Below are 14,269 nucleotides of genomic sequence, written 5' to 3' on the forward strand. Positions count from 1 at the left end.
CACACAAAGCATACCGAAGGTTTGCAAAACCTATGACACACCTGTCGATGTTGAGCCACCATTGTCATACAGTATGTGCTAGTAGCTAGCCCAACACAAACACAACCAAGGCACATCGAACCCAAGCAATGCCCAAGGCAAGCACACCCACCTCACATGACACTGGATAACCCACTCACTCAAGCAATGTATTGCTACTGACACATAGGAGGTGCTAGTAACATCCACAAACCCGAACCTTTGCCTTCTTGGAAATGCGCCAAGCTAGCACCTCCCGCTAACATGGTCCCCATTGGTACCCAAACCTACGAGGGAAGCACTCATAGCCCACTCAAAACTCATCAGTGCTTGCCCATGATATCCACCCATAGAATACCTGTGCTACACTGCTACCAATGCATGCAAGATTAGGCCAATCCCACACACAATCCCTTGCCTGTGGCAGCCACGATGCCTTCCAAACCTTGCTTGTGACATGCCACAATGCCTTGCCCGATGCAAAGGCACCAAGGGGAGGGGGAGGGGGGGTGGGGTTGAGGCACACCACCCCTCCTCAAGTTAGCTCTTAAGAAATTGCCCTTTTTCCAGAAGAAGACATTAACCCCCTAGAAAAGATATACTGTGGTACTTCAGATTGCCGTACTCTTGTTCCAGAACGCCAGTATTATGACACAGTGCTCGGTATGCCCCATGCCAGGAACAAAGGCTACCATCATGCCACCAAGCCACACATGTGTGCATCCGCTATGGTATGTCCAACCACCACCATTTTGGGGAGTTAGATGGAACACAATCATGAGCCTGAGGGCATTTCAGACACTTCATTATTTTATTTACATGGTATATTGCTCTAGACCATGGACTCCCTTAGCAGTTCAGTGGAGCATAAACTTTTTTGTCATCTAGAGAATGTCATAGATGACAATCTTGGAAGTAATTGGTAGATGAATGTGCATTTCAAATGATAATTTGATAACCAACATGACTATCTTATAATCATCATGGAGATGAATTAGGTCCATTTAAGAGTTCAGGGATGTTATGAACTATACTACAGAAAAAGTAGACATAAGTTTAAAAATTTTGAGTTTTGATTATTGAATCGCAGGTTGTGCCAAAAATTTGTTAGGATGACTAAATGCAATTGAACCAGAGAAATAAACTCAGTCCTAATCATACAAGAACAAAAGGCATTCCTGCTCCTAACTGTAGAGTTTCTCCCAGAATAATTTAAGACGACAATCTATACCTAATATTGGAACTCAATGGAAAACGAGTTTTGTTATCAAATTGAGATTAATCAGCAAATGAAGGACATTTAAAAATTGATATTAAATCAGAAAATAAAGGACATGTACAGATAAAAAGAAAACTGTTTTCCTCTGTGTAACACTCACAAAAATTACAAATGAGAAAACTGGCGTGTATCAATAAATTATAGACCCCTTAAACAAACAAACCATATATCATTACAGGTGTTATTTCAAGAATAAATTACAAATGCAATCTTCTACCTACCTGTTGAAAATCTGGAGAGAAACCAGGGGCAGATGCAGAAACCAACAAAAAGAAGTCTCTGCTTCTTCATACGATCATTTTGAGAGGTGAGCTCTTGTTCCCCAGATGAAGAATTAATTGACATAATTGGCTCCTCGGCTTACACACAAAACCCCATTCCAAAACTAACAACCTTCTTCTCTTCTTTGGTTCTAACAGAAAATCAAGAACAGCCGATCTAGCATAAGAAACCTGAATGGAAACAATGAAAATATATCTCATTAGAGCCAGACATGCTTATAGATGGAATCAACCTTGAAAGTGGACTCCAGAGGCAGCAAATTCGAATGAAAAATTAGAATTTGAACTTGTGATCAACAGTCACCTAAAAATAAAAAAATATATATTATATTCAATTATAAATGGTAATCCATCCCTAATAAAAATATAAATGGTAACCTCCCCCCCCCCAAAAAAAAAAGAGTCCTAAAACTGGATTAAATATCAAGTACACAATGTTTTATATGGGATTTAACTGTTAAAGAAACCAGCAAAGAACAACCACCTGAGGAAGAGTTTCTTAAAATTATAGTGAGAACAGAATTAAACTCTAAGGGCCATTAAATGCCCCTATTCATTTGTTTCAATGAACCACTAAAAGTATTTTCTGCAAAATTACCTTTTTGTTACAAATTGAAACATAATATAATACAAAATATGATAAAATTTAGAACCTAACAGCTTTTATTCTAGTAATTTTATACAAAATGACATATAATAGTTGTCAGGTATACCATTCTTCTAGAAAAAAAAAACACATATGAGTAGCAAGTACAGGTATTAAGTAAAAATAAAAGAAGGAATTCAATAAAGTGGGAGAGGATGGAGTCAAATTCAGCACCAGGGAGTACACACACACACACACATGAGATTAGTAACTTCCTGTCATTGGATTCTAGTATATATTCATGAATCATCCAGGAAGAAGTCTAATGAAGATTAGTTACTTCCTGTACTGTTCAATTTCAGATACTGTAAATGGATAGGGATTTAGTCAACCTTATAACCGAGTGCAACCCACCAAATGCTCCATCCATTCTCAACGTAAGAGGTTGCAACTCAACCATGCCATTCTGGTGGACCACACATATCTAACAGGTGCAGATACAGATACTCTTAGGATCTATGGTCTCAACTGTACTCAATTTCAGAAGACAAACCTTGACCAATTATTAACCAACTTTATAATACAGAGTTTGGACTTTGATTTCCATAATCTATTATATGAGTTATCTTCTGAACTTTTCCTTATTTTGTATGAATCATTGTATATAATAGCTAGGTTAGAAGAAAAGCTGATGACAAAGGTACTATCTATGATAGAGGCAAGGGGAAGGCATCATTAGTAACTGTTGCTGGATAATGTTTGGACTTTGGATAGGGCGTTACCCAGTGCAGGAGGCTCCCACCACTGCGGGGTCTGGGGAGGGTCATAATGTACGCAGCCTTATCCCCACATCGCGGAGAGGCTGTTTCCAAACTCAAATCAGCAACCACTAGGTGCAATGGAGCAACCTTACCATTGTGCCATCACTTTGGATAGGATCCCTAGTTTTTGCAAATAAAAACTGGTCACGGAAGTGTTAAATGTTGTGCCAAGATGTGAAGATCAACGTGAAGCCTAACATGCTTTTTAAGATACTAACAGCAGCTTAACCTGAGGAAGGCAGCAAGGTGATGGCACCACGGCATGGCCATAACCAGTGCCATGATTTAAAATCTGGGTTATCATTTATAGATGCACAGACCAATGGTTCCACTTAAATATCTGCAATATTCACTAGAAAATATAAGTTGTAGAACTTTTCTTTGATGGTTCATAAAAATCTCATCAAAAGCATGGTTTATGGAGAACCTAAACTTTATACCCTTGAAGGGTGTAAGTTCCGTAGTCTGAGTGAAAATTTTTAAAAAGAGCAAAGAATCTAAAGAAATTCAAATGCATGAGAAAACAGAGTCTATATTTGAAGAGATTTTTTTTTTGGTAAGAATTTGAAGAGACTGACAAACTGTTCTTTATCGTGTTCAAAGTTTCCGGAGTGGTGCTTTCAAAGGACCCCATTACTCGATATAAGATTCATTAACCAGAAGATATCTACTACCTGTCCACCAAATGAAAAGTAATGCTGGTCTCAGTCACCTTAATCTTTTGCATTATTGTGCAGCTGTTTATCAGTTAGTAATATTATATTATTATTATTGGCATTATGGTTTCTATTTATTCATATATTAGAATTATTATTAAAATATATTATAGCATTTACAATTAAGAATTATAACACAAGTTAAACCCGACCATGTTATCTTGATCCCTTTGCATACCTACACTGTAGAAATCTATTATCCTGATCCTTTCCTCAAACATTTTCAGTGAGAACAGATCTACAAATAAAAATTTCAAAATCATTACAAATTTTCAGTTGCAATTTTAAGATTGTGGTACTTAGACAATCATAAAAGCTTTGACTAAAAGATATTTATTTAAATGGACAAATTAATGGGTATGGAGATTACCTATTTCATTCAGCACCAATGCAGCCACTGGACAATGGAGCAGAAAAACTGAATCCCTTCACTGCTCTAAAGAATTCTGGCTCAAACTCTGATCCAGCTAAATCAAAAAAAGATAGATCACACATGCTCCAAAATATGATGAAGTTTTGGAACTCGTCTTCGAAATAATGGTTCCAGCCTGAAGGATGGAACACCACTCTGCCACCTTTTAGCATCATACATCTCATTCCATGCCTGTACTATCTCATCAATTTTGAACCCCAAACCTGCAGTTATAGCCAAATGGTCCAGATATTTTAAACCAAAAAAGGAAGGAAAAAAAAAAGATCTGTAAGAGTTTTTTGTCAGTTGGTTGTCATAATTACCTTCTTGTGCATTTTCACTGGAGCAATGGTTCTTTATCATAACAGCAATATCAGTAGGAGAAGCCCCAGCAAGTTCAAATTTTTCAACAGCAACCTCCAGACATTCTTCCCAAACAGGCAGCCCTAATTTGAATTCCACAATTGACCGCTCATACAGCATAGTACCCCATAGAAGATTTATTTGAGATCTCATATTTGCAGCCTGCTCTGCAGCTTCTTCTGCTGATACATCTTTAAATAGCCCATCCAACCCCATTGTCTGCAACTCAGTTTTTACCTTATCTGGTTTCAAGAGTTCGTTAGGATGCCGCTCCTCCATCTCCCCCCACATCTCTGTTCCCCTCTCCATATCATCTTCAGCACCGTCAAAAAGCTCTAGAACTTCTGAAGCTGGCCATGTCTCCAGATCAACTTTGTTCCCTATAGCATGATACCAAGAAAGTTTTGCCTGCTCAAATTTCTGTTGCCCAAGTGCTAGAAGGCCTTCATAGAAGTCCGGTTTGATTTTTAGAGCTTCTTCATATCGGTTCCCTGCATTCACATATTCTCTTTGTGCCCACTCATATGCCGTTTTAACCTGTTCAAGTATGGATTCTCTTGAAGCATCTTCTGTGAAGAACACCCTCTTCCTTGCCCTCGACATGTGAACATTTCCCCAGTTGAACAGAGCTAGAGCTGCCATCTCTTGGAACTTCTCTGCTGCAATATCGAAAAGGCCTTGAGCTTCTTCACTTGTAACAGTATCCTCCATAGCTTCTGAATAAAGCTTCATCCCAAGTTCATGAAGATCCAAATATGCATCTGAATTGAACCCAACATGGTTCTTGAACAGACGAGCAAACTGGATGATCCAGTCATCAACACAAGTTGGCTCTGTTTCCATTTCCCCATTCCCATCATCGGCAATTTTATTTCGGTTCTTCCAGGACTCTTCCTCATCTTTACCAGTTTCTATTGCCTCAAATAATGGCTCTTGCTCAGGATGAACTTCTACAATGTACAGTCGAAGTGAACCCTGCGAATCTGCTGCCGCTTCAGCCCATCTCAGCTCTTCAGTGGTGGTGATTGTAACCAAATCACCTTCTGGATCCCTGTATTTGATGAGAACTGCCTTTGAGCTTGGGAAGCGATTTTTAACCGTCTCCCTCAGCTGCATAATGCTACATTTAACCGGTAATTGGGCCCATCTTATATCATCTCCATACACCAATTTCACAGTTCTAGTGGCTTCTTCTTTCTTGATACTACTAACATTTTCTTCTACAACCACCTTATCTTCAGCTTTCTTTTCATCAATTTTACCTTCAGTTTTCTTCTCCTCAGTTTTGTCTTCAGCTTTCTTTTCCTCCTTTGTATGGCTCTTCTTTTTCTTCTTCTCTTTAACTACTTTACATGGAGGTGAATCAGGAAGAGGTTCGACGTACTCTGGGGCCAAAATGATCCCTTTATCGTCCACCTGGATACCCTTCTTCTCAATTGCCTTCTTCAAACTTTCTTCAAGCTCCAATGCTGTGAGATTTTTAGGCTCCGTGCTAAGAACCGTATTAACATCTCTCAAGGCTAATTCAAGTCTGTTAATAGCTTCATAGCACCGAGCCCTCTTCAAGAGAGCTTTACTGTACTTTGGAGCAACTTCAAGAGCCAGATTACACTCTCTGATGGCCCTGGGGTAATCGACCAGACCCATCTGCATGTAGCTAGCAGCCATGTTACTGCGGAGGTGGGCCACATCTATGTGGTTTCTGGGCAGCAATTTGAGGGCTTTCTCATACTTCAACATGGCTCCTTCATAATCCCTCGTCTGAAAGAGCTTGTTCCCTTCCTCTTTCAGCCCCTGAGACATGCTGATGAAGACGGCTGTGTCCTTGTCGTAGGCCTTGGTGCCCTGGTCCCCCAATTTGTTCTGCTTCGCATTTGCACCACCAGATTTCCCTTCTGCCTGTGTCTTCTTCTTCCCTGTAGACTTCCCCATCGCTAATCCAGAAAGCACTCTAGTTTTCTCCTAATCAAAGACCTTCTAATAATTAAACCCAAACAGAATCAACGACGATCGGCCCCTGGTAAGTCGAGACCGAGCTTCTCTGCAATACTATCAATCCAGAGCCACAAATTCCTATTCCCCTAATTCCACACCCAGCCCACAATTATGTTCTGACCAAAAATCCTCAAACACCCCAATTCCTCTACAACTACAGATACAGAACCACCCAATATAGACAGAGTACAAATTCAAATGAAACAGCAAAAAAATAATTTAAAAAAAATACTATTCCTTTATTTCTTAATCAGGAATGAGAATCCCAATTCCCAATTCCCAATTCCCAATTCCCAATTCGACAAGAGAACAAGCGTTTCTGAAACAAAAAAAAAAATTCTTTTATTCTATTCGCAATAACCACGATATCTGATCAGGAAACTTATCTGAAAGGCGAATCCTCCTCGAGAACCCAGGTGATAGCCTCAACGAAACTTTATTCTCAGCAATGGCAGGCTTAGCAGCTTCGGTTTTATGAACGAAATGAAAACCAAACACATTAGTTCTTCGCAGCTTAACGTGAACGCCACAGAAGCTGCAAAATCCAATCTCTCTCCATTTCTTCCCTCTTCCTTAATTAAAGTCTTAAATTATTGTAAGAAAATCAGGGTAGGGGCCCGCCATTTCCGTGAACTCCAAGCATCTTGGAAACGTTTGAATGAGTTAAAAAACCAGAACCAACAAAACCCACAAAATTTCTTCATTCTATTTTACATCTGTAAAATTGGAGGAATCGAAGATGCTCTCATGTCATTCAATTTCTGATGTTTCTATTTCTACTGAAGTTTTTGGAGTAAACTGCGTTAAAAGCACGTACACACGTGCGGATGATTTTGTGACCGTTGGATTGGATTTCAAGAGACATGTTTGCCACGTAAGCTTTTGTCTTGGTTAAAGACTTAGGTTAATAATCCCGAAACCCCGTTTATTTTAACTGCTATATATAACGGAAGGGAACGTAGCGTTCATACCGAAATGACAAAAGTACCAATAAATTGCGAAAAGTAACTTCCATTAGTGGCCAATGGTCCGATTTCAAGAATATTCTATTTGGACGGCTTTCATCAAAGTGGTCGCTTTCACGTTGTTCCTTGCACAGTGGTGTAAGAATCTTGGGGGCCACCAGTAGGGATCGTATGAGTACAGTTTTAACGTCAAGGGCTTAACGAAGCCCAACTAGTATGGACCCCATGGCTACATGTCTCTACACTCCTACCTGACAGGAGTGGCTAGTGACTACTACTTGGTGGTTCATTGGTCATATCACCAGTCAACTGTAAAGTGAAAAAGGGCCGGCGGGCCGGCGACAACCAGAAAGATTTGGATGGTATGGCATGTGCTGAACCGGATGGTTCAAATTGGGTCAGAAAAGACTCAATTCAAAACTTATTTTAGTCCTTGATTCTGGTTCAAATTCACTTATTAAGATTTGGCTGGCATTTGCTTAGGACTAGAATCTTGTATGATTTTGAATAGAGTTGATTGGAGAAATATGATTCATGTAACCGATCACATTATTTGGGATAAGGTTGAGTTGAGTTGAAATAATAATAATAATAATAATAATAACCGGCAAAATGACTTTAGCATGGCCTAGGCAAGAATGGCTACTTCAATTATCAGATTCAAAATTCTCGAGATTATGAGGGTGCCTGAGCATACACGGTGGGCTGAAAATTATACAGATGAATGTTAATACACGAGATGGTGCAACATAAATGAAAGGGAAAAAGAACACTGCTTGGTGCATGGCTCTTGCACCGAGATATAAGAACATGTAAAATTACCTCATTATCCTTTTAAAATAAAGAATACCATCCATATTGATGCTCTTACTCACATACTCATTGACCCACAGTGATGCAAGGGCCACACGACCAGAGATTGATCACTGGCCCCGAAATTACCTCTCTCAACTAAATGTCATGATATCTCTAGAAAAGAGATTAGGCAAAGTGAAGTGCATGGAATCGTACAACCTTTGTTTGTGAGTTTCTATTATGACCCCCACTAACTAAAAAACAAAATCATTAAACATTTTTGGTGGAAAGATAGAACTGGGAAAGGGATCGTTTGGGTGAGTTGGGAAAACCTTTGCATGAGTAAGTCAAGTGGGGGATTGGGAATTAGAGATTTTAGGAGTTTTAACTTGGCTTTATTGGTCCGTCAATGTTGGAGGATTCTATCAGTCTTTGGGTTAAAGATCTCAAACGAAAATACTTCCCTAACTCATCTTTCTTGAATGCTCTGCCTAGTCAGAAATGTTCTTGGGCCTGGAGAAGCCTCCTTAGGGGTCAGACCCTCTTGTTGGAAGGTATCCGAAAAAATTGGAGATGGAAAATCTACCTTCATTCTCCTTGATGCTTGAGTTCCTTCCCTTCCTGGGGAAGGATCAGAAGACCAGTTTTAAATGGAAATATCAATTTTGTGGAGGACCTCATTCTTCAAGCGTCTAAACAGTGGAATGTTCACCTGATTTGCTCTTCTTTTGTGAATAGGGAAGCTCAAGCTATTCTGCAAATCCCTATTCCTATATCTCCTTCAACGGACTCATGGTATTGGGGTCCTTCCAAAAATGGTAAGTTTTCGGTAAAGTTTGCATATTACTTAGCTTTGAATTCTAACATTGTTAGAAATAGATCTGACTGTGCTTCTGCATCAAACTCTTTGTTTTGGAAACAACTTTGGAAATTAGACATTTTGCCAAAAATGAAACTCTTTTTATGGAGATGTTGTGTTAATGCTTTAGCTGTAAATCATTTACTTTTTATTAGAACCATCACCCATAATGCTAAATGCCCCATTTGTTAGTCGAATGAGGAATCCATTGTGCATGCTGTATTTCGGTGTTCTTTTGCCTCTTCATGTTGGTTGGCTTCCCCTTTCCGTTTGGACAAATCTTCCTTTCAAGTTAATGATTTTAAAGATTGGATTTGTTTCTTGTTTGATGAGTACAGGGATGTTCCAGACCAACGCGACTGTTATATCCAATGGTCGTCTCTTCTATGGCAAATCTGGAAAACCCGAAATAAGGTAATATTTAACTGTGAAAATACGAACCTTGCTGCCACCATCAAAGCTTTTAATCATTCTGTGGAAGAAGGTAGACTGGGTACAAACCGATTTCATAATCCTCATTTGCCCGATAAATTTTTTTTTTTTCTTTTTTCGATAAGTTTGAAGAATTAAGCTTGTGATACTACTATACAGTTTATTGATACATTTGCCCGATAATAATCCTTCTTCATACTACTTGTTTTTTTATTTCAGTCTGCCTGTTTCTTCTCCAACTTTTGTTTTGACTTTCACTGATGGGGCATGGAACAACAAGTCAATGAAAGGTGGAAGGGGAGTAATTCTGTTCGATGGAGTTAAGCGTTTCATTGCGGCTAAATGCAAGGCTGGTTCAAGTATCTCAGCAGCGTCTATGGAGGCAGAAAGTGTTCGTGACGCTTTGCTGATAGCTAACAGCCAGGGTTTTTCAAACCTGGTTTTATTCTCAGATTGCCAGGCCCTTATCAGCTCTCTTAACGAGATCCCATCCTCCCTTGATTGGGCTGCATTCTCCATTGTGGAGGACATTTTATCTATTTTCTCAAGTTTTATAAACGTTGAGTTTCGCTTTATCCCTAGATCTTTGAATAAGAAAGTTCACTTCCTTGCAACAGGAGCTTCTAAATTTGTTTTATCTAGAACCCGGTGGCTTAATCCATTTTCTTTTCTTGTAAATATGACTTTTCTCAGCGGGAGATCCTCCTCTGCTGATTTTCTTTATTATAAGTTTAGTCTCTTGTCCAAATATATATATATATATTTTTTTTTTCCATTGCACATGTATGTCCCATGCCATGTCACATGGGGATTTGGAACTTGGGGGGAAAAACCATATTAAAGGCTATGAAAGATCAAGTTAAATTTCGTAATCGGAATTGAAGGAAGGGAGAGGGTTCCTACACTGCCTATGTGTAGTTTCGGATAAAATAAAACAGTGAACCTCTTTTTAAATCTCACAAAAAGAGGAGGGGCATTTATGATATATCACCCTTTCATATGAATAGAGATATACAAAGGGATATGCAATTTCATTTTTGTGCTAGCATTGTACATAACTCTTTTCCTTGAAAGAATTAGCTGATTCTGATTTTGATTTTAAGAACTCATTCTTTAAATTGGTGATGAATACATTTAGATATAATATTTTTATTATTTAATCAATAAAATAATAGAAAATCTTCATGAAATTTAACTCTTATTGCTTGTACAAGACTTTTGAATAAAAATATGTAAAACATAATCAAAATATATGTGGAAATGCTTGGTTCTTCTTCTTAATTCTATTTTCTAGGATTTCGGTTGATTCTTGATCAATTCTGATCTATTCCAACTTGTATTGAATCAGTATCAATGAACGTTGATTATGTGTTCGATTATGAGTTTTAAAATCTTGAATAGTGTTATGTGCCTTGTGGAGCTCGATCTAGTGTATGGACGCTAGATTGAGCTAGTCTAATATGAGATTGGTTAAAGAGCTTGATTTAATGTGTTCCATTAGTTCTGAAGCTTTTGGCATATCAATCAAGTACCTAATATTTGGTATCAATGCCAGATACGATGTCACGGGTTCAAGTCCCGAACTGCACCTATTCCAAACAAACTATAAACACAAGAGACTTACCCCCCCCCCCCACATCTTGTGGACGGTTGGATCATCCTTTGAGTGGTTACCAAGTGGGTAGAGGATTCGGATTCCAAACTCAATGTTTGGTTGGCAGGAATTAGATAGAAAAGAAAATTTTATTTGCATAATTTACACATACCACCCTTGAGGTTTAACGAAAGTATAATTATACCCCCCAGTTTTGGATAATTCTGTGTACCCCTCGAAGTTCACAAACGTTAACACATACATCCATTCCGTCAGTTTATGACTAACAACGTTAAAAATATGATGTGAACTAACAAAATTGCCCTTGGGAAAAAAAACTGCAACTCATTTCCCCAAACCGATTGGGGAAGATGAGTTGCAGATATCCTTGTAGGAACACCATGGAAATCTATTTGGAAGAACATGATGAAGTTATTTGTCGCCCCAGTCTTACATGCATCTATTGATGCTTGCTGGTGATTGACACCCTTATTCACATCTGATTCTTCATCAATTCATCACCCACGAAACCAATCTTTGTTTTTATGATCGAAAAAATTTCTAATTTTCCGGGTTAGCCTTGTTTTTTTGTTTTATATTTTTTTCATCTGTGTTGTTTTATAGATTCAATGTATCTGAAACATGCAAAAGGAAGGTGATGAGATGATCTTTCTTGGTAATTTCAGGTTCTTGCTTTTCCTGTTTCTCAATTTTAGTTTTTCTTCTAAATTTCTATTGCAATCTGTGATGAATAATATTTTTTTTGATAAACATCTGTGATGAATAATTGATCTATTGAGGGAACAATGATTCTCAACTATATGACCTTTTATCAAATGAGATTGCAGATTTTCTACTTCTTTTTTTGCCCTCCTTTTTCGTTTGGTTTGTTTATGAGAAACTTGGATTCTTACTTTAATGTTTTCCGGTTTCCTCTTATAATTTTAAAGTTCTGTTGCAATCTATTCTGTATATGACCTTTTATAAACTGAGATTGCAAATTTCTACTTCTTTTTTTGATTGGTTTTGTTTATGAGATTGCAATCTATTTTGAAAATTGATAAGTCTCTAACGAGGAAACGATGGCTTAAGTATGATCATTTCTCTGTTGAGATTGCAGGTTTTTCATTTTCCTTTTTGGAAACGATGGCTTAAGCGGCTCTTAGGATCTTCAGATTCATAGAACCAAACAACCCTCATCTTTCCCAATTTCCCCAAAACTTGAAATCCTAAACTCATTTCCTATTATTTGATATGGTAAACCTCCGATTAGAATCATGAACCTTCTTCAACAACATCTGCACTAACACAAGCTGCCAAAACAGCAAGGAAGGGGTGTCCATCAGGTCGTTCAAGAATGCAATAAGCGGGTGGTGGTGGTGGTTGTGGCAATGGTGGGTGGTGGTGGTGTAAAAGAAGAAGAAGAAGAAGAGGATACATGTTTATCATGCCTGAATATCAATAGGAATGGGTTCCCATGAAATCGATGTAGATTTCCATGGTGTTCCCTTAAGAATACCTGCAACTCATCCTCCCCAATCGATTTGGGAAGATGAGTTGAAGGTGTTTTTTTTACAAAGGTAATTTTGTCAGTTCCCATCACGTTTTTAACATTGTTAGTCATAAACAGGTAGGATGGATGTATCACTATGTATGTGTTTCGTTAAACCTCAGGGGTGGTATGTGTAAATTATCTTTTTTATTTTTTAAATTGAGAGAGAGAGAGAGAGAGAGAGAGTCATAAATAAATCATGATGATAAAAAAAATCATGATTATATTTCCAAGATAGCTGGACAGTTTATAAAAAAAAGGGCAAATTTCACGGACATCCCCTCTAAGTATTCAATATGTGATGAACTTGCCAAACTTCGACATAATGGCAACCTTCCCCCCTGACGTTAAACAGGGTTAGGACCCAAAGGTGAAATACCCATTTTACCCCTTAGTTATTAAAATAAAAAAACTGTATATGTGAACTGGATGCTTGCGCGACCATCACCTCCGGCTCCGGCTCGGGCTCCGGCAATTATTATCAGCGGCATCTCCCTATCCTTTCCTTCTCCGTCTCCGAGTTTTGCTGGGTCGCCATTAAATTGAACAATCTGGGTTTCTTCTTCTTTGATCGGAGATTGACGACAAGGGAACTCGTGGCCTAAAACAAAGCTTCTCTGATGAAATTTACTGCTATTCCAACATCAATACTTTTGGTCATTGGAGTGTCGCAGTCGATTACGGATCCATTATACTCGATCATACCACTGCTGGTTTCTTGGTTCTCCTCAACGATCGTAGTCGATGGAGAGACTTTGAACATATCAAATGTTACAGATGAGACTGGGAAATCTGGATTCATCGAAAGCTCGAGGACCTGAGTTGAAACAAGGACTAATCAGAGAAACGAAAGAATTGGTAGATAAAAAGAGAAACTGTGTTGAGAAAGTCACATCCGAGAGTTGTTTGCTTTGATCAATAGAGGAGTTCACCAATACGTAATTAGAATCGTTCGAACTAGAAATCGATTTTCGACGAGATATATCTTCTGGAATAGCTGCAAACGCAGAGTCCAAGCATTTCTTAGAGATCTGCTCAGAGCAAAAAGGAATTGTTGAGGATAAAAGTGAAAAAAATATGAAAACGAACAGATTTGAAGGTCAGTCCACCCAGATTGGCGTTGATTGCCTGGAGAAGATCCCTGTTCTCGCTTCTTCCTCCTTCAGCCCAGTGAGTCCCAAAGAACAGGTAATATTTTAATAATAAAAATTCCTGAAATCAGGTTGGGCGATAGTTACAGGTTCAGATTTGGGTATAGTGAGTTACATCACAGCAGGATTGGGTTTAGGGCTTGAGAAACAAGGGCTAGGGTTGCATAAGGTGGAGGGTTTCACACCCAAAATCTCAGGCTTAAAGGGGCTGAAATGGTGGATCCACAGGTCGTCTTCTTAGACCCAAGGGTATCGCCAAACAACAACAGTAACGGTAAGAAATTTCAACAATTAAGAATAGGAATTCCGGTAAGAAGATCAACAACACAAAGAAAAAGCATAGCAGAAGATTAGAAGAGAGGGAACAGACCTGGAAGAAAATCGATGTTGTGTTTGTGTTTTACCCTTAAAGGTATTATGGGAAGTTCACCCTGTGGTGAGGGTAACTTC

General features: G+C 38.6%; 1 protein-coding gene and 1 non-coding gene across 2 annotated transcripts; one reads left to right on the forward strand and one right to left on the reverse strand.

Moving 5' to 3' along the window:
• Positions 1 to 1,364: 1,364 nt before the first annotated feature.
• On the reverse strand, positions 1,365 to 6,702 carry LOC122666795 (protein PHOX1-like). Its single transcript, XM_043862866.1, has 3 exons — positions 4,437 to 6,702; positions 4,072 to 4,337; positions 1,365 to 1,749 (listed from the first exon to the last, which is right to left on the reverse strand). The coding sequence occupies exons 1-2, from the start codon at positions 6,406 to 6,408 to the stop codon at positions 4,189 to 4,191; spliced, it is 2,121 nt and encodes a 706-aa protein (XP_043718801.1). The 5' UTR covers positions 6,409 to 6,702; the 3' UTR covers positions 1,365 to 1,749; positions 4,072 to 4,188.
• Positions 6,703 to 11,535: 4,833 nt separating this feature from the next.
• Positions 11,536 to 11,622, forward strand: LOC122670167. The gene has a single exon (XR_006334144.1). It is a non-coding gene; the product is annotated as a small nucleolar RNA U31b (small nucleolar RNA).
• The last annotated feature ends 2,647 nt before the right edge of the window (positions 11,623 to 14,269 follow it).

The sequence above is a fragment of the Telopea speciosissima genome, chromosome 7 (assembly GCF_018873765.1).
Source record: "Telopea speciosissima isolate NSW1024214 ecotype Mountain lineage chromosome 7, Tspe_v1, whole genome shotgun sequence".
NCBI lineage: Eukaryota > Viridiplantae > Streptophyta > Magnoliopsida > Proteales > Proteaceae > Telopea > Telopea speciosissima.